The sequence below is a fragment of the Galeopterus variegatus genome, unplaced genomic scaffold (genome assembly GCF_000696425.1).
Source record: "Galeopterus variegatus unplaced genomic scaffold, G_variegatus-3.0.2 Scaffold1871, whole genome shotgun sequence".
Classification (NCBI taxonomy): Eukaryota; Metazoa; Chordata; class Mammalia; order Dermoptera; family Cynocephalidae; genus Galeopterus; species Galeopterus variegatus.
This window is the reverse complement of record NW_007727982.1, coordinates 303,456-304,967: the sequence shown is the minus strand read 5'-3', so window position 1 is coordinate 304,967 and position 1,512 is coordinate 303,456. Positions and strand designations below refer to the sequence as shown.

At 33.6% G+C, this 1,512-nt stretch overlaps 1 protein-coding gene across 1 annotated transcript in view; it reads right to left on the bottom strand.

The window, feature by feature from the left end:
- Nucleotides 1-730, bottom strand: part of POLR3G (polymerase (RNA) III (DNA directed) polypeptide G (32kD)) — a 30,885-nt gene extending 30,155 nt beyond the window's left edge. The window contains exon 1 of the mRNA XM_008579374.1: nt 589-730. Within this exon, the coding sequence (XP_008577596.1) occupies nt 589-705 (117 nt within the window). The 5' untranslated portion in view covers nt 706-730. The remainder of the gene's footprint in view (nt 1-588) is intronic.
- Between the last annotated feature and the right edge of the window lie 782 nt (nt 731-1,512).

Genomic DNA, 1,512 nt, shown 5'->3' with positions numbered 1-1,512 from the left:
AGCACACTTACTAAATTCAAAAGCAATACTAAATGTAGTAGAAATGATTATAGTTTGAGAAACAATAACAAAATTCAAAATGATCTTAATAAAATAAGGAAATATGCAAAAAAAAAAGTTCAATGGGAAAAAAGGCCAATTGGTATACTAAGGAAGAAAATTAAATTCTAAATATACAAGATGAGAAGAAAAATCAAATGAAAATATGACTGATAGAGTGGGATCTGAGAACCACTGTAAAACCTAACTTGACTTTTAAAAATATTACTTTGATATTGAAATATATCAATAACAGTAATAGCAGAGGCAAGAATTGAAAATAATTCTTCTTTGGTTCACATAGTACTGAGTATATTCATGGAAAGGCGCATAGAGTTTTGTGTTCTGTATTTTAAGAAAACAGTCCGAAAATAAGAAAAAGTTCAGGGAAGAAAAATGCAAATATTTAAATTAAAGATCAGTGAAACACACTTTTATTTTCTTTTATTGAGCATATCATAATACTACATGTTCAAGTCCTACATAGAATTTTAATTTTCTCTGAAACATGAAGAAACACACTGTGAGAATCAGCTATAATGCACTTACAGGAAATAGTGGGGGTGGTTTCAATACTACATCAGGTAACTTTTCACCTTTGCTAAATCCAACCGCCTCAATATTAAAGGTATAAGCAGCACGTCCTCTTCCTTTATTCCCAGCCATCAGAACTCGTTATAACAGAAGAGTGGGCAAATTCTGAAAGACATTATTAATGATTAAAATTTATTGGATCACATAAAAAAGGTAACCAACATTTTAAAGCAAAATGTAAAACTCTACTGCTCAAGTAGCATGACCGATTCAAAATACTTTTTGAAATCAGTACATGTGAAGAAATGAACATGTGACAATTGATTGTTGAACCCCTCACGTCCAGCCACATTTGGCAGGTTAAATGATGACGGACTCAACTCCCTCTCCCAGGTGCTGGCGGGCTGACCCTGGGTCTCCTTTGACTTGCTGCCCTGACCACAGCCGATGCAATTCTCTCCATCCCCTCTGTGGTTTGGCAACAGGATCTCAGACATAAAAGTGTTTACAAGAAAAGGTGTAGCTGATGAGGAAAGAACATCTTGCTTTTTAATATCAACTTGAAACTCTCACAAGTCATATATATTTTAAAACTTTAAATGATTTATTTATCCTAGAATTGAGTGTTAGGAAGGATCCTTGAGATCTAGTCCAAATTTACAAATGGGAACAGGATCAGTAAGACTCTGAAAGTCTGTCCAAGCAAAAATAAATAAATAAATAAATAAAAAGTTAAGAGAAAAATAGTTAAAACAGTTAAATTAAAGGTACAATCAACCTGTACTGTCTGCAACTTTGGGGACACTAGTGATCGCACATATTCAAGTCTTGTACTGAACTTCTGAATCGCCCGAAACATGATGACGCTATAATATGAGAAATGAGCTGGCAATGTATTAACAACAGGGATCACTACACAAGGGCTTTTTGAATAGAACT